This window comes from Acanthaster planci, linkage group LG07, assembly GCF_054643075.1.
Source record: "Acanthaster planci isolate LZ-2023a linkage group LG07, COTS_SCS, whole genome shotgun sequence".
NCBI classification, from domain to species: domain Eukaryota; kingdom Metazoa; phylum Echinodermata; class Asteroidea; order Valvatida; family Acanthasteridae; genus Acanthaster; species Acanthaster planci.
Window position 1 is genome coordinate 10,668,364 of NC_141783.1, and position 26,092 is coordinate 10,694,455.

A 26,092-nucleotide genomic window follows, 5' to 3' on the forward strand; every position below is an offset into this window, starting at 1 on the left:
CAAGATATTCTTCGTTTTTCGTTTTCACAACGAAAAACAAGAAACAACTTCTTTGTCTTTTTCCTCACTTTTCATTTTCAAATCGAAAAGGAAAACGACGTGTTTTTAGTTGTGTGATATTTGTTTTCATATGGTCCGTGTACGTTTCGTTCATTCGTTTTTAACACCAAAAAACCCAAACCAAGACTTTTTCCGATGATCGACTTAAAAGAAAAACGAAAATAAAAAACAAGTCGTTTTTCGATTCGAAAACACAAAATGAAAATCGAAAACCGAGCCGTTTATCGATTTTCGATTTAAAGACAAAACTTAAGTGAAACCATTTAAAAATGAAAAAGACAATCACATTCTTTTTTCCTTTTTAATGTGGAAATGAATAACATTGTAGGCCTGTTTGAAGATTAAAAAAATGCCATTTTCATTTTGTAAAGTAAGAAACGAGTTTGTAACCCACCAAATCAAACATGGCTGAACTACAGGAATTCGTTGCTTCTAAATTAAAGGAACAGCCCATAAGAAAATTTTCGTATTCTGAAGGCCACCTTCATCCTTAGCAGTGCTCAGAAACGTCCGTGGCGCCTCCTCGAAATTACGTGTGCATTCAAATTGGGGTTCATTTAAGTTTAAAACAAGATTCTTTTCGTTTTTTTGTTTTTCAGTTTCAACATTATAAACAAGAAACGACTGCTTTGTCTTTTTCGTTGGTTTTTGAAAATCCAAACAGAGTGAGTTTTATATTTTCGTTTTTCAAATAAAAAAGGAAAACAGTTTGTTTCAAAACAACAAAAAAACCTGTTTTCCGGTTTAAATCGAAAAATGCAAATCGAAAATGGTCGTTTCTCGTTTTTCGATTTGAAAACAAAAATATTAAAAACTGAAAAAATCGTTTTTCGCCTTTCATTCATACGAAAACTGATAATTACGTTCCTTTTCCTTTTAAATGCAAAGAGCGTAATTTATTGAGCTACTTTATAAAAAACAGTTCCATTTTTCATTTTGTAATGTAAGAACCGTCTTTGTAACCTTTCAAATTAAACATGGATGAACTAAAGGAATATGAGAGATTCGTTGCCTCAAAGGAGCATCCAACGGGGTACTTTTTCGCATTCTCGATCGAAGGCAGCTTAAATTTCCTTTCCAGAAGTGCTGACATCCGGGACGCCTCCTCGAAATTACGTGTGCAGTCAAACGACACTGGCATTAAATTAAAATTTTAAACTTAAAAAATGTATTATTTTAGTTTTTCGTTTTCAACAAGAAAAACACGAAACGACTTTTTAGTCCTTTCCCTCGTTTTTTGTTTTCAAATAAAAAAACGGAAAACGACTTGTTTTTGGTTGTTTGATATTCGTTTTCAAATCGAAAAACGAATGAACGACAGAGCGACATGGTTGCCATTTTCCATCACGCGTTCTTTTTGCATTGAGCTTTGTGCACGTGTTTTCACCCCTGCGACAGCGAAACGCGAAGGCGAAGGGGACTCGTGATAATAACAGAAGTTTCTTTCAAAAGTTGCAAATGTAAGAAGGAAAACACATGCATGTAAATAAAGCGTTTTAACGTGAAAAGTTGTTTAGAGGTGTTATATGAAGACAAAAAAGACAATCGGATCTGCTTTTCTAACTTGCCGATAAACATTTTGGGTTGCACCGAAAATAACGGTCGGTTGAGAAACCAGAAACAGAAGTATTTTGGGCCTTACTTGAGTTCAAAAGATACATTTTCAAGGGTTGTATTGACAATTACATTGCAATCATAGACCCTTTAATTCTAAACAATACAACACTTTTTAAGAAAAAAACAACAGTACTTAGATCTCTGGATCTTACCAATGGACGCCTTTTGAGAGGTTTGGTGGCGGTACACATACCGATCCTTTTTCTTGTGTTTCTTGGTTTCATTTTGAATATGAACACACTGGCTCTTACGTGATGCAAACAGTTAGGAAAGGAGTAAAAAATGTTTGCCGTCACCAAGGGGTTCAAAAGTCACCAAATATTACAATAAATATTCGTATTCCAAGAAATAGCTGTCAAACAATCGCATAGCCTCCCTTGGGGTGGCTCTTGCTGACTCGTTTTCTGGTTATCAGGGAATATATCATTGCCATCTCATCATAAATATGGGTGATCATTTGTCGACATTGGAAAAATGAAATAAAACATAATATGCACTTGTGCGTCATTCAAGTATTATTTGAATTTGGACTTAAATGAAAATTTGCAGTTGGATTGAAATAACTAATTTTGGTTCTTTTGGTTTTATTCTGAGTATTTCCATATCCATGAGCAACACTGTGATGTCATCCATGGAAGAAAGCCTAAATGTTACATTGCTTTGTACACAAAAAGGTCATTAGTTTTTTGTAGATTTTGCTGGACTACATTTTCTGTTCTTTGCTGATTCATTGTTATAAGTGAGCACTGATGCTTTTCTCAGAAAATTTTTCAGTCAGCAGATTCTCGGTTAACAATTTTATATGGGTCATTCCATGAAGTTCGGGCACAGTTTGTGAAGGCGTCCCTTGTTACATCAGTAACTTTTAGTGCCGTTTATTTTCACATTGTATTGAACTTATGGCTGTGCATCAACATCCTCCCCCAATCAAAAAAGGGACCTTGGAAAGCTGCACATCTCCGATGAGAAATTCTTTATACTCACTGGAGCTTGAAGAAATCCTGTTTGGTTTTGAATTGCCTCAGAAGCAGCTTGAAGATGATGATGTTTTTAAAGCTGTGTGGAGAAAAAGAACATGTTACAGCTAGGATTTGTCATGTTGACTACCTACTCAGACAAGTAGCTGCTCTTTTGCTTTGTCTTAATATGCATGATGGCAGAATTAGTTTTAAATGTGACTACAAGTGGGAGTTCTGGTGGAGAAAATTGAACATGGCTGCTGTCAGGGCAAGTACCACTGAACACTGATGTCACGTGAACGAGGAAAGTCACTGGAGCAGGAGGGAGGGGTTTGAAGTTTCACTCATTATCTCGGAGTTTTCATTTCCTAACTTGTCCCACAGATGTCAGGTGGAATTTCACCACAAAAACCATCGATAATTGGCTTGATGCCTTCCTGGCAAAACTGCCCTCTTTGAACATGAAGCTCTACTATTATAAAATTGTGAATCAGTCCGCTCCTCCCCAATTGTTGCATACTTTTCCCAAGCTAAAGAAGCCTCCTTTCTCACACACTGGCGTAGCAAAGTAATATTGACAGGTGGGGGGAATTAAAAAAGACACAAGCTTGGTCTTCCTGCTGAAAGTGGACATAACTTTTGTAAATGGTCACCAGGCATCCATAAAATTGGGGGAGGGGGTTGGAGAGGGGGATCGGCAACATCTTTTAACAGTGTCACAATTTTTGATGGTTTGTGTGAGATTGATACAGGGCCCTGAGTAAAAGGTGCACTTGTGAAAAAGCCACTTATTGGAAAATGTGCTCTTGTTACAAAATGTGTGTAGCAGTCCCTGTAGTCCCATGATGACGTACATGTAATACTCCTCTTCAAAGAATATCACGATAATAGTAAATATTATGTAGTCACACTTGCATGAGTAAGCATGGGGAAATTAACTGAACACACTGCTTTAACACTACTATAAGAGAAAGAGTCCTTTGGGGGAAGATGTTGCTAGGAAATGTGAATTTCTAACCAATTTGGCCGTTGAGAGGCAGTCAATAGGCAGTCATGTTAATCACTGAAGAGTTTAGTTCATTGCACATGTAGATGTTAAATTGTTGGGGAAGATCAGTTGATAAACATGATTGCTCGATTTTGTGCAATCAGTTGATCTTACTGACCAATTTGTCTAAAATTCTGCCATCAGAGAAATACCTTTTCCGTCTAATTCACAGTTGTGGAAGACGATCATTTCTAAAAAGAGAAGTAAAATTGGAGAATTCATGCAGAAAAAAGCAACTGAGCAGAGCAATCCGTCAATTGTGCAGATGGTGTGATAGTACCCAACATACAAGGTAGATACATGTACCACAGCACTGGTCCTAAAAGTTCCTGCTAAAAAAGGCCTTTGACCATGTCCCTCATCATAGACTTAAGTTAAAACACTATGGGATTATTGGCAACATTTTTAATTTGACATCCATTTATCAAAAATCTTCATCCAGGTGAAGGAATCGGGCTACATTCACTAATTCATCTTAGCTCGCACCTCTTTCATGTCTTTTTACCTCATAATTTCCCTAAAAATCAAAGCCCTGTACTCTTTCCACAAATAGCAAACTTTCTAGTTTGAAAGACCAACCACCGCCAACTTATCTAGGTGAGTTATTCTGTAAAAGCAGACTTAACTGTAAAAGTAACAAACACTGACATAGATAACATCCCTCTTATCTACTGTAGGCCTCCCTATGAACCCTAACAGTCCCAAATCCTCCAATTGCAATATGATTTTACATACCCTTTCGGGGGTTGGGTTGAACTATGTTAGGCATGTCTAAGTATAGACTAGCCCCAGACTGGGGGCCAGTCTACTGGACTCCCTCCGTATTCTAATCGAGTCTTAAAAAGCGATTTCGTAACGGGTGCATTCGGCTTAGACTTTGGTTTCGCTGGTTCATCAATCTACAAGCACCGTTCGAAACCACATGTTCAATCTCTGACTGGAATCAGCGAAACTGAAGTCTAATCCGAATCCACTCGTTTCGAAAACGCTCAGACCACTTGTGAACGGCATCATCATTTTTATCAACCATGCCCGGCTCGGATGTAACCCTCAATACCAAGGAATTTATAATTATGTAAATTTATCAATCTCACCATATCTTCCACCAAACGATTTCCTTTTAAAAAGAAACTTTGGGCGCCTTTCTTGCTAATCAGCTCAACAGAACCAAAGCACGCACGTCCTTTTTTGACGGTGTAGCACGTGCACAAAGTCACATTGCCACGCCCTCTGTTGAAAACGTTCTTTTTTCGACATAGTTACCGAAGAGCGCCCTCTTCTAGAGGACAAGCGAGAGGTTAGCAACAGCTGATACATTATGCTACTCATTTTGCTTGAGGAAAAGCACAAAGATCGAAAATGGTGAATTTTTGCTGTGTTGTCGGCTGTTCCAACCGCAGTAACCGAGACAGAGGGGTGTCTTTTTTCTGCATACCAACTGTTTTACTACACCACGGTGACCATTCAGCGTATCTTTCAAAAGAACGGCGAGAAAAATGGATCGCTAACATCAAGCGAGACGGATGGGTACCGTCCAAATCGTCGCGAGTGTGCTCTGCACATTTCGTTCGAGGTACTGGTAGGCTTATGTCATGACGTTAATTTTTAAAGAAACTTTCTGGTCAGCTTTGGACATGTTGGGTATATTGGTTACTGAGCAAGTGATAGGCGATTGTTTGTGTGTGTGTATGATTTTTTATTAAAATTCATTGTATTTTTAGGAGGAAGTGGGGTTGAACAATGGACATGACGGAAGAAGGAAAAACGTGTACATGATCATGGATTCAAACATGAACGTAATTTGGGGAAAAGCTTACTTGGTTGGTATTCAACCCAAAAGTTAGTCTTCATTTTTTTCTCTAAATTACGACATGCATTGCATGGCCATGGAAACTTTACAAAATGTTAGATTGCAGTGTTTGTATTCGAGTCCATCATAAGTCCCTTCATAAGGCCAGTAAAAGTAACAGGGTGAACAATGACAAAAACTGCTTGTGAATTGGCTTCAGACTGAATGACTTGTGACAGACTTGCAGGGATTTGTGATGGACTTGAATACAACACTGTTAGATTGTGAAGTTCCTACACATACATACACATCATTTTCAAAAATTTTGCCGCCCGTGGACAGGCAGTTTCTAATGCTGCTAAGTAAATGACAAGCAGTTACTTACATCCTGAATGAAAACCTGTCCATGTTTCTTCAAAAATTTAGTAACTGTTATTTATCCATGCAGGAAAGCCAGCTTATCTACATGACACCAGCAATCCTGATTGGGCTCCTACTCAGAACATGGGTTACTCAAGATGTGAAACGCGGGAAGCATCAGAACATCATCAGCAACTGACAAAGCATAAAAGGAAGGCGGATGACATGGCAACAGCTTCAATACTACTTGAGCTACACAAACACCATCAAGATGTAGGCATCACAGAACAGAACACATTCACTGAGATGTCAGGAGTCAATGTACAAACAGAACTTACAATGTGTGACATCTCTTCACTTGAAGAGAGAATTAAACAGCTAGAAAAGGACAATATTGCTCTGAGGGGCCAAGTACATGAGCTGGAGGAAGGAACCAAACAAACAGGCCTGCAAGAACAAGACTTTAAAGATGATGATGCTAAGCTCTACACAGGACTTCCTTCATTGGGATATTTGCTCAATATTAAGCCTCGCCCCATTGTGTTCTAACGTTGTGTTCTGTACAAAAGTCCGACGTGGGCACGTGTATGATGTGCGCAGCCGCCACAATTTTGTAGTGTGGCATTGGAGAATATGTATCAAGTACAGGTCTGCGTGTACAGTGGGCAGGGCCTACCGGATTGGTCTATTCCAATGTTAAATGTTGACCAATGCCAACATACTAATTTTTCTTTTTTGTTGTATTTTTAAAGTTATGACACAATGAAGAAAGACCAATCTACGATCTCATTCTGCACCAGTTGCTAGGAAAGTCATCGGCAACATGGGTGGACATGGGGATTTTTCCGGGGGGGGGGGGAATGTCGGGCCTGTCAGATTTGTAACAACAGAGCGGGCACAAACGGTAACGCATTACAATGTTACTGATGCGCTTACCTTTATACCCATCGTAGGATGTCGTTGTGTTTATTATTACTATAATTGTTATTTCATTTTAGATACTTTTTCTGGATCACAGTCGTGGATAGGCGTCAATGTTGTCAGCCACGTTCCCCAGGGGTCAAGGAGACCTCCGTATGTCAACTCTATAAAATATCTTTGATAATGATAAAACCTCATCTTTGAACAGCTACTCTGTGGGCATTCATTTAAAATGGTAATATGAATAATACTATCAGTGTAATCAAGACTAAATTCAATTATTTCATACTGTCCAGGTTTATTAAATTACGGATAACAAGAACAGCTGGCTGTTGCACTTGCTTTGAATTTTCATGTGATGTGTTCATGCTTGTAAGCAGTTTCTGCTGAAACCAGCAACATGCTGTTTTCATACTATACAAGATCCACCATCATTCAAGTTAAGCGTAAATCAATGAATTTTCCAAATTTTCACAAGTTTGTAGCAAGTAATGGTTAAACAGCATCCAAGAATATTTCCAGTAAGCATTTCATAAGTATTCAGTCTGGTTGCCCAGAAGCAGAGTCTGTTTGGATTACATAATTGGTAAAGATATTAAAACAGAAATTCAAATTCCTAAATTACTTCAACTATTAAACAATGAAAAGTACATATATACCCTATCCAGTTCCGCAATTTTCAACCATGCCTATTTCCCCATGTATATGTAGAAAAGAAAGCCAAGATTATGCACACAATTCAACTTTCTTTTCCCAAACAAGCCATTTCTAGGCTGATTAAATTCAAGACTGTGAGAACCCTATTACCAAGTGGCCACTTTCAAAACGTTGACATCATCGGCTAATTCTTCCAGGTTTATTCAAATGTCTTTTTCAGGGGAACTTTATTTGTTTCATCACTTCTTCAGGGCTGACTCTTTTCAGGCAGAAAGAGCATTGGGCATAATTATACCCAACTGAGAATTGGACATAATTATACCCAATAATTTCAACAGAGCTGGTAATGAACTGACTGAACTGAAAGCCTCCCTGTTAATCTCCCTAGTGGAGATTTCAGGAGAAAATTCCACAAAGTATCAAGTACAATCAACCCCCAAAACAGTGAACATTTTGCCCACTAACCTGTTCTTGCTAACTTGATAGGTTTGTGGGTTTGATATGTAACAGTGATATATCCAGAAGGATGGGGCACCCCCCAATTTTTTTTTCTTCAGAAATTGAAAGCGCAGATTTGCAGGAATGGTGCTACCTTGGGGAGGGGGGGCTGAGGATTCTTCGACCAATGAAAAATTTGGACAGTCATTTTAAGAAAATCATGTCCCCTCAAAAATGAAAAAAAGAGACAAATTACCAGACACTGCCAAAATATCCAGAATTTCATTGTTTTAACATCCCTCCATTGCCGCTTAAATAATTAAACCACTACGATTTAACTAAAATAACCGAAATAATCAGATTTCTTACATGGTCATCTTAAATTGTCTATGTACAGGGAAAAATAAAACTTCTGAATATGTAGAAATCAAAGACACTTTAATTTTTACACACCTTGCACCAGTTACTCATCAGACAACCATTCTTTCATCCACAAAAAAATCAATTTGATATATAATATACATCAGACACATGTTTTAATGTTTGAGAAAAATGAAATATTACAAAACATGCATTTAGTCTTACAAGAAGACTTGAGAAATGAATACTCCAAATTTAAACAATCCATTCTGTCAGCTGAGAACTTGTTTTATAATATGGAGCGAACTAAATATCTGCTATTATATGATCAAAAAACCTTGAAGGAAGTATTGTACGTGTATCTTCAAGAATGAGCAAAAACTTTAAATATTATCAAGCTATTGCAGGGGCAATATAATGGCTAGCATAATGGGTAAATATACTTGACACAAGCAAATTAATTTTCATTGTCGACTATGGTGTTATAAGGCAGGTATGGCATTTTAACACTTTTTTTATCAAACAATTGAGGCTTTACGTGATAGCCATCTTACAGGACAGTTCGTTTGCTCCACAGGGTATGTACACAGGAGGTTTCCCTGTGGAACAAAAGAACTGCCCTGCAAGATGGCTACCATACAAAACCTAGTCTATATGCATATCGTACGAGAATATCTGGATTTTGGACATTCACGTGACATTTTGCGTAGGCCATATCTTCCCCCTTCCTTTGATGCCTTGAACACTGTGCCTAACATCTGCTTAGACACCTTTGACTCCTCCAAAGTCTACCACTATGTAGAAATACAATGGCACATTCTTTGTGCTGGAACATTCCGTAGGAATCAAGAAAATGTAGATCAATAACAGCTCGTTTCCACCTCCAGAACCCCCTCCCCTTAAAAAGGAAGTAAAACCTTCCAAATATCCATGTGCACTTCAAAGGATTTGAAATTTGAAAAGAGTGAGGGTTAAGGAAGCAATTACAACTAATAAAAGCCAACAAATCAAGTCTTTATTTTGGGCTTATAATTATATTTGGGTATAAATTTTCGGCATACCTGACCATGACCAATTTTATCTTTTTGAGGCTTTTGTTACAGACTAAAGCACTGCTGGTTTGTCTTAAAAATAAAATTGCTAGTTGAAAAAAGCATGTTGACTCGTGATTCAAACATTTCTGCTCAGTTCGAAAAAGCCTCACATCTCAAGAAAGCCCGGAACATAGACAATTTGTAAAAATCTCACTATAAGCCTACAAAGAATTTATCACATCCAACCAAAGTTCGTAACAGCCAAATACTCAGATGCTGTGCCAGATGATGTGGGGTGTGTGCAGTCGCAGTGGATAGGTTACATTGATGGAAGTGTAACCTCGTTAATTCAGTACCACAGACTAAGACAGAAGGTGTCCAAGTCAGGGTTTCTCATTTTTTGAGACAAAGCTGTCCAGAATAGCTTGCATTGTGAAAATCAACATGAATAGACAGCCTTTTTTCATCCAGCATGATCACATTTGTCAGAATATTCAACGCTTCTATTAGTATGTGATTGGAGGGGATAAGTTACGATAAGTTAAAAATGAGATATGAAAGCAACTTAACCTTTTAAGCCACAGCAAAGTGCATCTTTTTAACACTTTTCACTCATCTTCACACGCCTACTGTTGTGGATGAAGACTTCAGTTTCTGCCATTCCTTGGTTGCTTTATTAGGAAGGCCAATAGCAATACCTAAAGCTGCCACATTTTGAACTCCCTGCAAGGAAAAGAAAAAAAGAAAGAAAATTGACAAGGCTACCATTCCTGATAGCGGCACAGATTTATCTGCGTTTTTCAGCGCTTAATATCACTTGCAATTGCTTCAACAATGCATAAAAGACAGTGTTTTGAGCTCCAGTTTCCATGGAAACTCCAATGGTAATCAGTACAACCACTGGGACAAGCTTACTTTCAAGAAATCGCAAGCTTACCTTCAAAAACTTTGTGATGAAATAAGCAACATGTTTCACACATGTCACCAGCTAAGCCAGCACTCTCCCCGTCCCCGCCAGCTCAGCACTTGCACAGGCACCAATGCCCATGTTACTATCTTTTCAGGACATTTGCTTTACATTAAAGCAAAATGTGTTAGGTGAAAATGTCTTTTGTGTTACAGACCAATGGGTTTGTGATGTCTGTGTCCTTGAGCAGGCCACAGTGTAACAATTGCTTCAACATGTATACCTGAACAATGGCGGCTAAGAGACTCTTTTCATCCATCATGGCCAAGGCATACTCCTGGTGAATTCCCCACTCCTGGGAGGCAACGCAAAACAAATAAAAACCTCACATTAAAGAAGACAGTGCTTCGAGCTGTGTGTTACATGGAAAGTTTGGGTGATGTACAATAGTTAAACAATACCTGAATATCAGAACTCAGTCACCAAATCAAGTTCATGGGTTTCTGTAAGTTTTTGAAAATCCAGTAAAAATTCAGTCTCAAACTGACTTACGAGAGCAAGGTTCTCGGCTTGCATGAACAGCTCGGTAAGAGCTCGCTGTAACGGCGGTAGCGTGGTGTATGCTGCGTCTGGCACCAGCTTCTCATTCATAGAGTCCAGCAACCTCAGTAGGGGTTTCAGAAGACCCAGGTCAGGGGCTGTTGCCACGTCGATGGTCGCCGACTCGTTCACTAATTTGGCACTACCCAGAAATAACGGTCATTTACAGAGAGCTTTGAAAGATCGCTATTAGTTATTTTTTAACAACACAGAAAAACTAGCTTGTGAAATCATCTAGCTGCCAAGCACTGCAATTATGGCAGCAATTCAACTTAGCTACAGTTCTTGACTTCCAAGACAGTACTGCTTGATGTTCGCTGCATTTTTGCGTAACTTAGTAGCTGAGCATAATTAGTCAAGAAGGTGGGATCTAAAGGATCCTTTAATGTTTAACAGGGTGAAGAACAGAGCAGCAAAGTGTAATCTTTTGCACAGACAAAATAATCTGAATTACTTTGGCAACTAAACAAATTGCACTGGGTCACTGGTAAAGCCTTCTCACTACTTCTGTCTGTCACTGACTCTGCACACTGACAAGCAGTGTAACAGTTTCAAATAACACTGAAAGCTAAGCATGCAACTCAAGCCGAACTGACCGAAACAATGACAAAAATAATTCTTTGTAGCCAATGAGTAAATTTTACAAACTGAGTGACAGTGCAAAGTTGCATTACAGTTTTGGGTGAATCGGGACTGTCAAAAGGGTTCAAGCCACCATGAGGCTTAAACTTGTCAACGTAAACCAGTTTGCACACATTAAATGCACTTGGCCTTTGCCTCAAGCAGCACCATTCTTGTCCACTACTTTTATCCTACAGGTAGTTAACTTTCCCTCACATGCATTACATGACGGGACCACACAAGACCATACCTTGTGAGAGTGTGCAGAACTTGTAGGAGTATCTGGACTGTCTTGAGTCTGTACTGAGCCGTCTGCCGACAGGCTACGTGTACCAGCCACGCCCACAGCTCCTTAAGGGCAATGTGCCTGTATTACCAATGACATTGTAAATACGGCATCCAGCAAACTGACACATGGAAGCTCATGGGTTGGGAGTGGGTTGGGTTGGCTGGTGTATCCAGCCATCAATCCACCATTGCCCCCCCTCCTTGCGGCACTCTGCAAGGGAGTCGGGCTGGTCCTTTCCCCACCTATCATCTCCGCAGGGCTCCGGTTTGAATCCCACCAAGGACAACATGAGGATTAGGTTTTCACTCCCTGCACAGCTCTGTAGATTTCGTCGAAAATATTCTCAGATTTTCCTGCCACCACTAACACTGTAATTTATTCTCTACAAGTTTCTTCAGGTTTCCCAGCTACAGTTCCTGAGGGGCTTTTGAGGAATCCTTATTTTCATTAATACCAGAAACAACTGATCATACCTGGTGAGTTCTTCTTTTGACAGCACCGTGTTTAGAATGAGGTAGCCAGTGTCAAATCTGTGCAGTGGAGTAAAGAAAAAACATTTGCAACATTTAAGCAAGCTTCCCAGGTCACTTAACTTGCAGCGTTTCAACATCGCCACTTTTGTGGCTTCAGATCTGCCGTATTATGTCTCTGTGCTTTATTAAAATTCAAAATAAATGAAATCTGGCACATCTACCCTTGCTGTCAAAGAGAACATCCCTACGGAGTCTCTTCAAGCTGCTACTGCACATTTCTAGCCAAGGATAACAAACTGTGACTATAAAACTCAACTTTGCTTGTGTAAGAATCAAAATACAAGGCAAATTCACAGCAGTTTTAGTTCTCTGTAAACTCTGAAACCTTGACACTCTTTACAAGGTGAGAAACCTCACTGACAGTTCAGTAAAAATTCAATTAATGCAAGCATAAAGAATGAAGATTAACGTAGTGAGACCAATTTCTTCTTCGTGTACACAGGTTATGCGTTGCTGGCATTTCTCCATTCCATGGTGTCTCAGAGGCTGTTTTTGTTATTTTAATTTTGTTCACCAGGAACGACAAAAGGTTTCTTTGTGCCAAGTGATGCAAAGCTCTTGCCCTCTGAGGACATGTTAACTCGTAACCTCTATACAAAAAAGATATCCGTCATTTTCAAAGATCTGAATTTTTGAAATGATAGTTTGGCCTTCCGTCTTACCTTCCCAGCCTATTGCCAATAACTGTGAACTTGTAGCCCCAGTCATTGTTGCTACGATCAGATACAAACTTATAATGAAGCACATCTCCTGAACAAAAAAATAAAAAAATATGCAAGTTGAAAAACTGTACTACATGTACCTTTAGACTGTTCTGATGGATATCTTGTGTACTTTGTTTTTTACCGTGAAATCAGGTGCTGTTTTCACTTTCTCACGTTGGTCATCAGTTAACTAGATTGATGAAATTTTATTCAAATTCAATTACACACATACTGATGGTTATGACACCTGTATTTTTTAATAAATGAATTGATGTCTGTGGGACAAAAGTCCTCAAGATGTCCTCATTTGTCCTGGCAAACACTTTCTGAAAACTGTTGCTCCTCAAGCTCAGTTCACACAAGATTTTGATTGTCTAAAGTTTTCAGTTTTTTTGGAAGCATTTACTGTCCGGTATTACTGCTCATACTGAAAATACTCGACAAATCTTGATATTTCAATGTGTTGGAGCTCTGTCAGAGATCTTAAAAACAATGTGCTTGAACCACTCATTTTGTAAAACACTGAGGCTGTTTTCAAACCTCCATGGGCAAGTTTTGAATGCGAACCACAGTTCAACTACTGGTCAACTGCTTTTTACCAATGCATACAAAATACAGTCACACTTGAATGACCATCATCAATCCATTTTGTGAACTCTCACCGTCGATCCTACTTTGGCTGCACTTCTTGTGCTGTTCACAGTTAATGACGTCTCTTACAATTATTTTCATGTTGAATGGTTCCCTCTATACTGATAAATGAAATTGACCATTGATAACCAGCGATACGACCACGCCCAAGAACCTGGTTCCAAATGGTTGACCAGATGATCCAAACCTTCCATTGTCATGGGTGATGTCTCAACTATGGTTACCAAAGTCATCATTCTAACATGCTGTAAGATGCCAGCCAGACCAACCTTGCATCTCAAAGTCCGTCCAATTCTCTCGGCCTCCGCTGAACTCGTGCTTGTCATGCTTAAAGTTTGGGTCCGAGGCAAAGGTCAGGATATCACATTCGCTCTCGGTGCTGCATCGCTCGTCGAACCTGATGCTCAGGTAAGTGGCGCCACGTATCATCACCTGATCCTGAGTACAAGAAGATAACACAAACAGTAAATGACTTCTCAATGATGAAGTTATCAAAGTAACCTTTGTACCTGAAATAAGTACAGTGCCAAACCTACTACCAAAACCTATGATGATAGTGTTCAACGCACTGATTCTAAGGGGTGAAAGTGTACATTTCTTTTGTATTTACATTGAGCATTCTGCATATATGCATGGAAACTTGTTGAAAGAAGCTGTAATTTAGAGTCTGCTTAAAGACAAAAGTACAATTCAATTTAAAAAAGCATCATCCAGATTTCAACGGATCTCCTTTTGCTCTGGTGCCCACCTCTTCCTCTGTGTTGTTCTTGTATTTGTGTAGTGACTCCTTAGTGACTGGTGCCATGCTGGCCTCCTCCATAAAGGTACAGGCTGCCACAGTGAGGGGAGCCAACAGCTCTGGCTCACAGTGGCTGACAATGTTGCATACGACCTACAGAGGAAAAAATGGTGGTTACCAATGAGCAATACCCTACTTCATGAGCATCACTTGCAAAGATGGTGTTGTAGTATTTTTTTAACCACATACTCTTCGGTGTTGTAGCCAAGACCATTTGTGACCATCACAAGACCCCAAAAGACCAACATAGGACCTCCATTCTGAATTCCGAGTTCCAAATTATTCAAAGGTAACTCCAGATTTTGGGGGTCCAAAAGTGTGACATTTTCGTGTCCCTGTTTCATCTGTTCTTTGTTATCTGACATGATAATATTACCAGAATTGATTTCAAACTAGTACTATTTGTTTGGCAGGTAATTTGCATCAATTCATCACACTTGGAAATTAGAAAATGTGTTCTGAACTTACAAAATCATGTCAGATATGACAGGGACATGAAAAAAAATGGACCCCTAATGTCTGGAATTACCCTCAAATGAGTTGGAACAAAACTGCAACAAGTGCAACAGAAGTATTCCTTTGTCACTATTCACCCTGTTACTTGTGACCGGTCTTGTGATGGTCTCAACCACACCCCTAGTATCATTGTTGACTTGCTTCAAATCAGGAGACAAAGTATTTTCAAGGGACAACGATACGTAATTCCATTCCACACTCCATCAAGAAATCTAGCTCTGTATTTAAGTTTAAAGCATTATTTACTCTTCTGTAATACAAGTGGAAAGCTGAAAATTTGTGTGAGGGCTAAAACTTTATTTTCCTTCATTTGGTGAGTCAAAGTACATTCAGGAAGTTTTTCAGGCAGATCTTGTTTAAATGAGCCAGTTCAGCACTCCAACAGAGCATGGCCAAACTGAAGTGCGTCCAAGACTTTTCAGGAACAGCAGCTTTTGTGTTTGAAACTGTCTGGCCTATCAGCGCAGCCATACCATGACTTTTTTGCACGCTTCATTCCTGAAAGGCCAGCTTTTATGAAATACTAAACTGGCTCGTTGGTCTGGAATAACCCAATTACGACAGAGGCTGAGAAGAGTCTGGATAGTTTGTCAGACCAACCTTGTTGAGGATTTCCTTCTCTTCTCCTCGTTGGAGCAGATCCAACATGCTGACAATCTGAGCAGGCTCCGTGCAGCCTAAGGTGGATGTACTGATGACACGGCCCGACGGCCAGTCAGCAAGCAGCGCTGCCAGCAGGTGCCGTGCATACATGATGGATATTGCATAGTTAACCTAAAAAAAGAGGGTGTTCTCTTTTAACACTAATGTTTTCTTGTAAAGATACTTGACGTGCATTCCATCTTCACAGACATCAGCCTTGTCCTATGTAATTGGATAAATTTTACATTTTCTGAATTGTTAAAGTCTGTAATATGATGAATAAATAACGATAAAAAAACCACTGAAGACACAAGTTAACTGTCTATCCAGCATGAGCTGGTCAAAGACTATGAAGTAGAAAAATTGTTTTACAAATTTACATATGAAGCTAATTTCCTGTATTTTTTGGTGCTCGTTTGTGCACATTTTTCTCAGCAGCTCAAGAAAGTGGTCCCTGTCTTGAGAGTAGGAAACAAAATCAGTCCCTCGATATTGTTGGAAACGTGTCCTCCGACTCCACATAAAGTAGAAAAGATTTGGTGAAAAGATTTTTGAAAGTTTCTTGAATGGTTGAAATGGGTAAGGATACTTAAGTCAATTGGCAGTAAGGTCTGAATGAATGGTGCTACTTTTTGTAGAAATATTGACAGATTTATCTTTTCTGGTGGTTATCAGTTCTGATGAACAGCCAAGTTCCCCGCAAATTCTCCTTTATGAATAGAACAAAGAAACAACATAACAAATACTTTGTGCAGGTGTTCCCTGGAAGGCATCTTGTCCATGGAGTGCAGCTCTTTCTTCAGCAAGGCAGCACTCCGAGACCTCTGCTGCTTCTGGTAGTTCTGTAAAAGAGAACACCAACTACATCTTTATGTTGGATCCTGACTTTTCTTTGAAATTAACCCTGAAGGCTTTGGAGCTGTGCACATCATGACCCTCTGCTGCTGAAAAGATATCCTGTATTTGTTGGACAAGGATAGTAGTTTCCACTGTGGGGCTGGTGGCTGTATTTGAAAACGCCTTGAATGATATGCTACCTCTCCTCTTTTCTGTAAAACCACTGTCATTCTCACCTCTCGTAGTGACTTCTCAGAACTCGCAATGAGTTTCAACGAGCCATCCACACAAGGCTCCGGTTCTGCTTGTTTAGGAGTGACAGCCGGCCTGAGTAAGAAAAAAAGGCCATGGTTATTAAGATCCAGGCACAAGCTTGTTGCAAGGTCAAAAATTGGATGTTGTCCAAAGTGGTTCCTGATGACACAGAGTACTGTTCATTTGCCGCAGACTGTCAAAGATAACAAAAGAAATAGTAAACCAGATATGGACGATTGAACCTTTTTAAATTGTACAAGAGAAGTGACACGATCATCAGCTGTGGCAATGATCCCTATACTTCTAAGAAGCGGAAGCCAATTGCGGCAAATTGTCTTGCTTGAGGACACAAAATATCAAACACCTGAGTTTGAGCTAGTATTTGAAGGCCTCTAAAACATGATTCTTTGATGGATCCCCAGGTTTAACAATAACCTTGAACTTCAGAAAGATTTTTGTAACATACTTCGGCAGTGAGCTGGACGCACTGAACGAGACTACTCCAGAGTCCACTGACTTGAGGTCCAAACGTGACGGCTTCTCGCCAGTGTTTCTAATTTCCCATTGCTTTGCCAACTCTTTGACCTCACTGCTCACGCCCGGTGCATCATCGTCCAGAAACCTGGATGAGTATTGGGAGAAGGAAGACAGATGCTCATTAAAATGAATTAAGCAACGCCTCACTGGGATATCTGGTTTAGCAGAAGAATATAAAGGAACTTGTCACAAGGTGGACAAAACAGAGTTCCAATTTCAAGGCAAAAACTCTTTAAAAAATTCAGCCGAAGCTGAGCAGGTACATGAATAACATTACCGTCACATACCTGGAGCCCATGCTCATTAGGCCCTAGGAATTTGCTCCAGAGATATGCTCTACATACCATGTTCTATTCCATGCTCTAGAGTGGGTTTGCATGGCTGTCATCTTGCAGGCCAGTGCTTCTGTTTCACAGGGTATACACAAAGAAAGTTTCTCTGTGGAACAAAAGCCTGACCTGCAAGATGGCTGCCACGCAAAGCCCTACAGAATATCCAGAATAAAAAGTGAGCATATGTGGCTTGTTGGTCAAGCAAAGGTTGTGGGGAAAAAATGTAACATGTGCAAGCACATTCTGTCACAAAGTCTGCGTTCAAATTACTTGGCTTTAGCTGCAAATGTCACACATGCCTATAGAGGCTTTGCGTAAGTGCCATCTGGCAGGGCAGTTGTTTTGCTCCACAGAGAAACCTGCTTTGCGCATACCTATGGAAGAAAATCACTGGTCTGCAAGATGGCAACCATGCAAACCCACAACAGAAGTTGTTAGTGGACTCGTGCATATTTCATGGACACCTATATTATTTCCAGCAACAACCATGTAATTCAGATGCAGCCTGAAATCTAATGTTACAAGGAATCAACAGCTCGCTTAATTTAAGTCCCCATGTGAGCCAGACTACAGTTTTCCTGTTGACCTACCACTCGTGTATCTTGGCCTCCATAGCCTCGAGGCTGTGACCAGACTTCTCATAGATTGCTCTCAGTATTGGGAGTGGGGTCTGAAAGGCATCATTGGTCACCTGAGAGAAAAGAAAAAACAAGACAGCTTGCAGAGGAAATTTGGTATTTTAGCATTTTTTTACTCGAATAAAACTGACAGTAATAAGTTACAGACACTGACACTTCTTTGAATATTTGGCAACAAGCCATAAGGCCAAAGATTGAGAATGGATCTTTTGCTAACCACTGGTTTGTTTTGCCCGGTACTCAGGATGCATTTTGTGCATGGGTTACCAGGCAAAAATTGGCAAGTGGTAGACAAATGGTCTTTGCTCAAACGCGCACTTGGATTTAATTTTGTGACTATTTTCAAAGGAATTCCTACATTAGAATAGGCTATGTGACACTTTGTGAAAACAGCAATGACTTTAAGAAAACAAAGAAATCCTCCGCAACTAACACTGATAAAGATTTTGGCTTTATCCTCTAGTCCCTCCAGGGGATCCAGGCCCCCCTGGGATGAAGTGGAAGATGCCGAGATCCTCCGTGGAGAGCCAGAGGCGGAGGGTATGTCATCCGGTGTGGCATAACCCGAACCGCTGGAGTTCGAAAGAGTAGATGAAGAGTGGAGGGTGGAGTAGGAGTCGTTGTCACTGTCATCACTATCGTCATCGCTGGTGTCTTTATCGCCTTCATCACCATCATCTGGGGTTGTTAGCTGGTCACTGTCCATAAAGGCAGTGGGGAGATCGGTTCCGGCCGAGACTGTTGTAAATCCTGACTTGCCATAGGCGTAGAGTCGAATGGACAGGATCTGGAGACAAATTCAACATGCAATTACAGCTGGCAAAGAAGAAAAACTTACAAGGGAAAACTGGCAACATTTCCAACGGACTATGAACAATTACCTTAACAATATTTTCTAAATTTTTGATAACATTCATTAACCCAACAGTCCTCAATCCTCCACTTTCAATATATTTTTGCATACACCCTAGGGGGTTTAAGTTAATGAAAATGCTTACACTTTCCAGAATTTCTAATAATCTGAGAAAGGTTTTAATGTATCATCTGAATTTTTACAAATCCTTCAATACTACAATTTCAATTTTGAATATGCACCTCCAAATCCCTCAGGATCCACTGTCGGCTGAGTTTGGTTGCCTGACTTGCCAGATGTACAAGCAGGGGTATTAGGTCACTGTTCAGAAGCTCCAGTCTACCATCAGCACCACTGCTCCCCTGAAATTGATGGCAAAACACCCAACTCAACTAAATACAGCTGTTACACTGTCTGAAAGTATGTACAGATCAATGATATATTGAAAATACACGTAATTATTTAAACTTTTGTAAAACTTGAAGTAAATTTGCTCCATTCTGGGTCCATTTTTGAAACTAAGCTATATCAGGATTACTTGGCTATAGCTTGAAGCAACATAGAGTACCAAAGTGAATAGGTCACATGCACAATTGCATGTGCATAAAAAGCATTAGCGTGAGAACAAGCGAAGCAACTATCGTGCGTACTTCATTCGTTTGCACTACACCTCTTGGTTCAAAATGACTTCACACTTCACTACTCTACAGTCACATGTGGGAAATGCATGAAGCGGCTGCCTGACGGTTTCCATAAACACATGTGCGATTTGTAACCACAGCCAGAGTATTTGGATGGGGCCCTCCACTGTTTTCACTGTGGTTTCAAATGCGGCTAGATTGAATAAATTGCAAACTTAAGTGCTCAAACCAAATGAGACCATTCGAAACTTGGGCTTTGTACTACACGCTTTGGTGTCTTTGTGGTAGAAAAAGATCAGCACCAAGCCAGAGTTTCTAAAGTCAGGGCTCGAAATTGTGAATCCAGGGGTGAGATTGAAGGAGAGCGAAATATCCTCGACTTAATCACCAGACGTTGTAAGTGCTCCACAGCAGTGTAGGGTCCGTGGTTAAAAGCCATGACTGGGGATAAAAACCTGAGGTTTGGAAGACCTGAAAGTGGCCAGATTACCCACCGCCATGCCCCCCTTAAAATGGCATAAAGTACTGTGTTGGGTTTTGTACAGAGTGACTGTGGCAGAGTAGTGGCTATGAACAATAGTTACCCCAATGCTTTCTGCCACTGATGCAGACCATTGCACATAGCCCATGATAGCATTACAATGGCTGATGGATTCCTCCATAAGGTCCTCACTGAAAAGTTTTGCATTAAAACAAAATTTGGCGAGATGATTTGGCAAACTCTAAGCATACTGGTCTCTCCAAACTACTTACACAAAAACAGTCTACAACATTTTCTGTCCACTTAGATTTTTCTTTCAAGCTCATCGGAATAAGGTCTGAAGAGTATTGGCCAAAACTCATGTGACCATCATAGTGACCTTTGGGTACTGAACTGTCAAGTTAATCAATGAAATTTGCATGCTTCAAAGAGACAGACAGAGCATGCATGTAATGCTACTGCAGTGCTTCTAAATGTTATTTTTGACTTGAAAGTCCACTCTGATGTGTTTAGACATGCATACATCTCCTAAAGTCCTGCTTCACAAGCAGAAATTTTTGTAAGATACACTAAAATATTTTCAAAAAATAATGAGTGCAAACAGAGTGTGTTTAATGCAATGCTTATCATACATCATGGAAGAATTCGGCCGTTTCACAATAGTGCGCCACCAAGAGTTTGCAATGTGTTGGCCAATCACAGTGCGCGCAATTTGTCGACCCAATGCGCTTTTAGAAAGGGTCGACAAATGATTGGCCAACGTGTTGCAAACTCTAGGTGGCGCACTATTGTGAATCGCCCGTATTCGATACGTTTGTAAACAAATTTGAAGTAACTGAAAGTGAAGTATTGGAAGCAAATTTGAAGTGGTTCACCTCGTTTTCAGCTTCAGATATTTTAAACATTGCAAAAAACATAGGCATGACATTCTCACATTCTAACAATAGTTTACAATGTATTTCAAGACCAAGATGAGTAGAAATGCAGAGGAATGATGTACAGCATGACTGCAGTTACACTAGTGCAACTTGAAACTATGGCCAATAGATTAGTTTCCACATTATCTGCTCAGTGTTAGCAAACATGAGGCTGATTAGGACCGTTTTAACTTGGTGGCCATATCATGAAGGTAGCACACTTTCAACAGACACCTGTCTGGACATGCTTAGTGCAAACCACGCCAAGTGTGCATGAGTCCGAGCATGCACCCCAACTACGGGGATGATGGTGCTAAGTACAAGCATGCTATCTCTGGTTCCTGCACAAAGTGGATATAGGGGTCTCTGACACATGTTTAGTGAACTTACCAATCTTACAAAGTGAGGATCTTGCCTCTGAAATACACAACCACAATGGACACACAGATTACTACTGCTGCTTTCACAGACAAATCATCAACTGCTTAACTAATAAAGACAGACAAACAGAACTGTACAGACCGACAGCAGGCTCTGTGTTTCCCCTTTGACCAAAGTTTGAAGGCTAGCTTACAACACCCCGTCTGAGCTTAGGTGTGCTCTCTACAAATGTACATGTTGGATTGCTCAGGAGGGTACAGGAAGTTAAAAAGTTGTCCGTCTTTGCTTGATTTCTAAAAATTTTACCCAGGGAAGCAAGGAGAGAAAACTGACCAGAAAGACCAACATGCAAACTGACACACAGCAGAGAGCTAAACAAACAGCCCAGTTACCTTAATATTTGTGAGGATGGTCTTCATGATCAGATACAACACCCAGACTGTCTCCACGCTGTGCTCCACCCCTGCAAAACAGTGTTCAGTGTATCCCAGATGTATTATTCATGTATGCATTATTCATACATTTTACTATTCATAGTGTATCCATTTGAATTCAATTAATCTAGCAGTGGTGAGGATGGTTTCTCTCACAACTTAGTTCTAGTTTCTGGGTCGAAGGCAAAAAGGTTTTGCAGTAGAGAACAACTGTAAATTATGGCAGTAGTGATCTTGGCTAAGGGTATCTGCTGCAAGTTCTTCTCTTTATCAAGCAGCAAATAAAAGCAGTACCCAATAAAATGACAGGTGCTGATCTGTTGCTCCATGGGTGGCAAAGGAACATTTATGATCAATAATCACTTTGATTTTTGGTTCTTAAAATTTCTTCAGTAACTTCATATTTGGAGTTTTAATTAAATATAGAGATATTCTTTAGTTACTGGATGTGCTATATGAAATGATATACAAAAGAAATCAATTACCCTCTTTTCTTTGCGTCAGAATATCCTTGGTAACAGAGATGAAGAAGGAGAACTGGTCTGGTTTCAGACTCTGCCCCAACTCCTCATCCACAACCAGCTTGTAATCCTTAACCTGATAACAGCAAACAGTCTGGAAAGTTTAGGTATGCAATTACAGCAGTCCCTGATAAATGGTGCACAGTGAAGCTTTAGGCGGGTCATACATCAGAAACACAGTCCATTACCAAGTGTGACACAATTTTGGCCAACAAGAACTGCTGTGGACACAGCATAGCCAGTATTCCCACATGGCACAATTCACAGGATACACAAAGAAGGTCCCACTTTCCTCCTCTTGATTTGTACTCGTTAATATGAAATGAGGACCTGCTGTAATTCTCAAGATAGTACACAGAGTACATCAAGGACTTTTTCCAATTCATCCTATGCTTTCTTTCTATTTTTGATTTGATTTGTACTAGGTTTGGAAAAGAGGACTTGGCTGCGAACCGAGGATCTAACACAATTCTCAGGATAGTAAAAAGAGCACATTGAGGACTTCCTCCTGTTCATCATATGGCTGCTTAATATATTGTTCGACTCCTCTCATTTGATTTGTACAAGGTTTGGAAATGAGGACCTGGCTATGAACCAAGGATCTACCGTAACTCTCAGGATAGTAAACAGTGTACACTGAGGATTTCCTGCTGTCCTTCCTGTGGCTTTTTATAAATTGTTTTCAACTCCTATCATTTTATTTGTAGACAATTTTGAAATGAAGACCTGGCAACAAACCAGGGACCTCCCGTCCTCTTATAGTGTTCAACTGTGCCCTTGGAGTACATGAAACATGTGCACTATCTTTCCAGATCTCCCCAATTGCCACAAAAGTATGGACAAACTTCAGTAAATTCCACTTGCCTGTTTCTTTTTCCTCGTTCTGATGTCAGTTACAAACGCCTTGTTTTTCTCCACCAAGTGTTTGGTGACGATCACACTAGCTTGCTCCCCAACTGTCTCTACGTACTTCACAGCACTTCCAAGGCACAGAACCTAAAACAATTTCACAAAGCAGAAGTGACTGCTGAGCAGATTTAATGTTTGTCACAGGTCTTCAGCAAAGCTCAAGAATTACTCCAAGGCTAGATGACTTGAGACTGGTGTGTCAGGGCCTGTATGGATGTCTGGGGACGAGTAAACCAAAACAGTGAGGCACATTTTAAGTTTTTCAAATGTCCCCTTACCTCGGGAAAGCCAGCCACCACAAACAAGGTGAAAATGCAGGGCAGCGGACACTGTTTAGGTAGGCACTGGATGATGTTACTGATCTTCTGGGCGACAACAGCCTGCCAAGACGGCACCAGACAAAGACGCTGTAAAATACTGGCCATCAGGGACGTCCACTCAAGACCGCTCCTGCAATGAAAAGCAAATTATGTTGTAGGCAAGGTTAGAGGCATATACACACAAAATTCAGCACAAGCATAGTCTAGTCGTTAGGGTTTGTGACTCCCAATAGTTGGGTTAGGGGTTCAAATCCAGCAGCGGGCCAAGTCACTTTAATCCTACCAACCACTCTCTGCCCAGATGTATAAATGGGTAACTGTGAGTGCAGAGACAAAACATGTGCCTGTACAAGGCTGCCAACTGGTCTTGCCTGAGGAACAGGATATTTGTCAATAGTAAGGTGCTTGTGATTGTTGATTTGATGGTCGGAGCTTCACAAGCATTACATTTATTACTGTTATTACTAGATTTAAGTTTGTGCAAACCCTCACTGGTAATATTCCTCGTTACACAACAGAGGTAATGTCTTAAACATGTCTCAAAACATTCTCTTGGCTGCATCTGAATAGAGATACAGACACTGTATCAGACTTACTTTTCCAGGCATGATGCTCCGAGATCAAACAGAAAATCTACGGTCAAGGCTCCTTCCATCTTTTCCTCCTTACTCGCTTTGCTTGTCTCCTCTTCATCCATCTTGAGGGCATCCTCATCTTTTGTTCCTTGGGATGCTGCAACACTGCTGCTCCCATCCGCTTCTTGCATTGTGATAAGCACTTCTGATCGTTGGATGACTCTGTCAGCTTCGTTGGGTGGGATGTGGGGGAGAAGTTGGCCCAGCAGGGCAACAATTTGGTGCTGGGTCTTATTGCTATCTAGGTTATTTGGTTCTCTGTCAAAGCGAAAAGAGAGAAGTGAACAAAAATAAGAAACTGTCATCAAACCTGATTTCAGAGAATTTGCCACAAGTATGAATACCACACTCAACGTAAGATTTGAAGGCTAGCATGATGAATTTAAACTGGTAAGTCTGAGATAACAGCATGTAGGAATTCTATTCTCTCAAAACAGATTTCCTCATGTTCACATTTAACACCAATTCTTACACAAATAAAAATGGTTAAGTATGTATGAGTTTGACAACCCAAATAATCTTAACCACTTCCTGCCTGGGAGCCCGGTTTCAGGCACCGTGTGTTTATACGTATGGACAAAGGGAACTGGGCCTTGCAACAAAAGACCGTACTCAGAAAAAAGACAAGGCTGCTGGGCATTACAGACATTTTTTCACTCTCAATAGTGGAGATAATCCAGCCTTGTTTTGAAACAGTATACCATGGTTTGGGGCATTTAGTGCGAGCAGATTACCACCGGGGACAAAAGCACTCCACCACCGCAGCGATGAGCAACACAGCACCGCTGTACGCTAATCTGGCCCCTATTAAAAAGAGGTCAGCAGCGCAATGTGCCAGGTTTGTGAACAAAAGAAAGTTACATAACACCGTACAATCTGGACTCTTTTTACAAGGCTGCAGGCCTGGCTGAAATACTCGGGCGTCAATAGATTTTGTCTGTCAGACTAGAGTGGCCACCAGACAGTAATTCGTGTGGGTGTAAACGTCCATTAATTGAAATGATGAATTTTTGAAGAATTTTGAAAACTGAAAATCCTGAAAAAGTCCCGATTATGTGCCCTGCATTTTTCAAACCACCCGGCGGCAAGTGGTTAATGAGCAACTTTAAAAATTACTAACATAATTCCAGACTAAGCAGATAAAGATGACACGAGATGAAGTAAAGTTGGCCTTTTTTTTTTTTTAAATAACATTTACCCAACCTGCAAGAAATAATCCTCATTATCAAAAACAAAGGTTCCAGCATGTTAAACCTACTTGGCTAATTTCAGCAAAAGAGGCAAGATTGTTCCGATGTGAAGTTCCTTGGTGTAAAGTTGCCGCACTGGGGAGCTGTCGAGCTGCCAACAAAAGAGATATATCCACATTCTCCAATGTGCTCAAACTGGAATCTGAGACAATACCTGGAAAAACTGGAGGGGGAGGGCCGACTTGTAAGCAAAGAATGAACATTAACAGAGAGTGGCCAGCAATCCATAGAAAATATCCACATTTTAAGGTCTACAGTGGCCCCTAAAAGTGAAAAATAATGGAACCTTTACCCGTGTGTTTTCCAGTAGCATAGCCCCTAGCAACCCAAGCACTTTTTCCTGAGAGTTGCTTACAAAGGCCTTTTCACGTAACTTGTTCTTGTCTTCCTCTGTCGATTCAGTCACTGGAAAACAAAACCAAAATCACTCTAAAATTATTCAGAAGATGAAAATTAAAAATGGTTTTGATTAGCTTGAACAACCCCATTAAAATATCCAAACACTGTCCAATAACAAATGGAAACATTTTGTACATTTTGACATCAAGCTCCTTGTGAAGTAATAGGCTCCATGCGCAAAGAGAGAGGAAGCTTTTTATAACCAACAAACAATCTCTCTTACGGCCTCATTTCATAGAGCTGTTTA

At 40.2% G+C, this 26,092-nt stretch overlaps 1 protein-coding gene and 2 long non-coding RNA genes across 7 annotated transcripts in view; 1 reads left to right on the forward strand and 2 right to left on the reverse strand.

The window, feature by feature from the left end:
• Positions 1-464: 464 nt before the first annotated feature.
• Positions 465-4,900, reverse strand: LOC147798633 (uncharacterized). The gene is made up of 2 exons (XR_015425900.1): positions 4,779-4,900; positions 465-2,733 (listed from the first exon to the last, which is right to left on the reverse strand). It is a non-coding gene; the product is annotated as an uncharacterized LOC147798633 (long non-coding RNA).
• Positions 4,901-4,972: 72 nt separating this feature from the next.
• Positions 4,973-7,078, forward strand: LOC110973613 (uncharacterized). The gene is made up of 2 exons (XR_002597494.2): positions 4,973-5,257; positions 5,922-7,078. It is a non-coding gene; the product is annotated as an uncharacterized LOC110973613 (long non-coding RNA).
• Positions 7,028-26,092, reverse strand: part of LOC110973612 (zinc finger ZZ-type and EF-hand domain-containing protein 1-like) — a 68,955-nt gene continuing 49,890 nt past the window's right edge. For 3 of the 5 annotated variants that reach the window (XM_022224536.2, XM_022224535.2, XM_022224537.2), the window contains exons 53-75: positions 25,739-25,851; positions 25,455-25,537; positions 24,158-24,454; positions 23,520-23,691; positions 23,197-23,328; positions 22,297-22,408; positions 21,770-21,840; positions 21,387-21,413; positions 19,200-19,319; positions 18,538-18,891; positions 18,057-18,157; positions 17,064-17,219; positions 16,579-16,669; positions 16,252-16,347; positions 15,464-15,637; positions 14,297-14,440; positions 13,818-13,986; positions 12,856-12,943; positions 12,134-12,190; positions 11,622-11,738; positions 10,703-10,892; positions 10,434-10,505; positions 7,028-9,966 (exon numbers count right to left, since the gene is read on the reverse strand). In XM_022224536.2, the coding sequence (XP_022080228.2) occupies positions 9,862-9,966; positions 10,434-10,505; positions 10,703-10,892; positions 11,622-11,738; positions 12,134-12,190; positions 12,856-12,943; positions 13,818-13,986; positions 14,297-14,440; positions 15,464-15,637; positions 16,252-16,347; positions 16,579-16,669; positions 17,064-17,219; positions 18,057-18,157; positions 18,538-18,891; positions 19,200-19,319; positions 21,387-21,413; positions 21,770-21,840; positions 22,297-22,408; positions 23,197-23,328; positions 23,520-23,691; positions 24,158-24,454; positions 25,455-25,537; positions 25,739-25,851 (3,041 nt within the window). In that variant the 3' untranslated portion in view covers positions 7,028-9,861. Of the gene's footprint in view, positions 9,967-10,433; positions 10,506-10,702; positions 10,893-11,621; positions 11,739-12,133; positions 12,191-12,855; positions 12,944-13,817; positions 13,987-14,296; positions 14,441-15,463; positions 15,638-16,251; positions 16,348-16,578; positions 16,670-17,063; positions 17,220-18,056; positions 18,158-18,537; positions 18,892-19,199; positions 19,320-21,386; positions 21,414-21,769; positions 21,841-22,296; positions 22,409-23,196; positions 23,329-23,519; positions 23,692-24,157; positions 24,455-25,454; positions 25,538-25,738; positions 25,854-26,092 lie in introns of all 5 variants that reach the window. The other 2 variants (XM_087138984.1, XM_022224538.2) reach the window with 2 other exon arrangements.